Genomic DNA, 706 nt, shown 5'->3' on the forward strand with positions numbered 1-706 from the left:
GCGCAGACGCTCTCGCGGTCGTCTTCTGTATGGGGGGGCTTTCCCTGGAAGAGCTGGACGGCTTTCCTGCAAGCGGGAGACACCCGAGGGGGAGCGAGGGGGAGCAGCCCCTCGCGAAATGCTGCAGGATGGGCCCGGGGAAGGGGGAGCTCGGGGGCTCTCACGTCCCCCAGAGCAACAGCCCCATCGGCACGGCCAGAGCTGAGCTGCCTGTGGCTTTCCCAGCGAAAAACTGGCTCAAGTCTGTCAACGTTTAAAACAATGTGAGTTTTGCCTCCGAGGCCAGGTTTTTACCTCTGAGGCCAGGTTTTCACCCTGAATCTCCAGGTTCTGGGACTCAGATTTGACCCTCTCCCTTGGGCAAAGAACCCAGCTGGAGGGAAAGACGGCGTCTCCCATGGGATTCAGCCCTGCCCCCCTGCCCTGCTCACACAGGACCGTCTCTTACCAGGCCACACGGGACATGGCGTAGGTGATCTGTGGCTGGGGACACCCCCCAAGCAGGGACGAGGTTGCGATGGTGTAGGCACCCATGTCCTCGAAAATCAGCCAGTCCCCGACCTGCAGCTCGGGCAGCTCCAGGCCGTCGGCAATGAGGTCCTCTGCGCGTCCCGGGGGGCCCCGGAGGCTGCTGCTGTGCGAGGGGTGGTCTGGGCAGGGTCTCTGCCGGGAAGAGGTGGAGCAGCCGCAGGGGATGAGGATGCAC

The 706-nt window shown here is 63.7% G+C and overlaps 1 protein-coding gene across 1 annotated transcript in view; it reads right to left on the reverse strand.

The window, feature by feature from the left end:
- Positions 1-706, reverse strand: part of AZIN2 (antizyme inhibitor 2) — a 26,482-nt gene that overhangs the window by 22,991 nt on the left and 2,785 nt on the right. Inside the window, exons 7-8 of the mRNA XM_009332205.1 lie at positions 449-706; positions 9-66 (exon numbers count right to left, since the gene is read on the reverse strand). The exon at positions 449-706 is cut by the window's right edge and continues 36 nt beyond it. Of these exons, the coding sequence (XP_009330480.1) occupies positions 9-66; positions 449-706 (316 nt within the window). The remainder of the gene's footprint in view (positions 1-8; positions 67-448) is intronic.

Source organism: Pygoscelis adeliae, unplaced genomic scaffold (assembly GCF_000699105.1).
Source record: "Pygoscelis adeliae isolate BGI_AS28 unplaced genomic scaffold, ASM69910v1 Scaffold359, whole genome shotgun sequence".
Lineage (NCBI taxonomy): Eukaryota > Metazoa > Chordata > Aves > Sphenisciformes > Spheniscidae > Pygoscelis > Pygoscelis adeliae.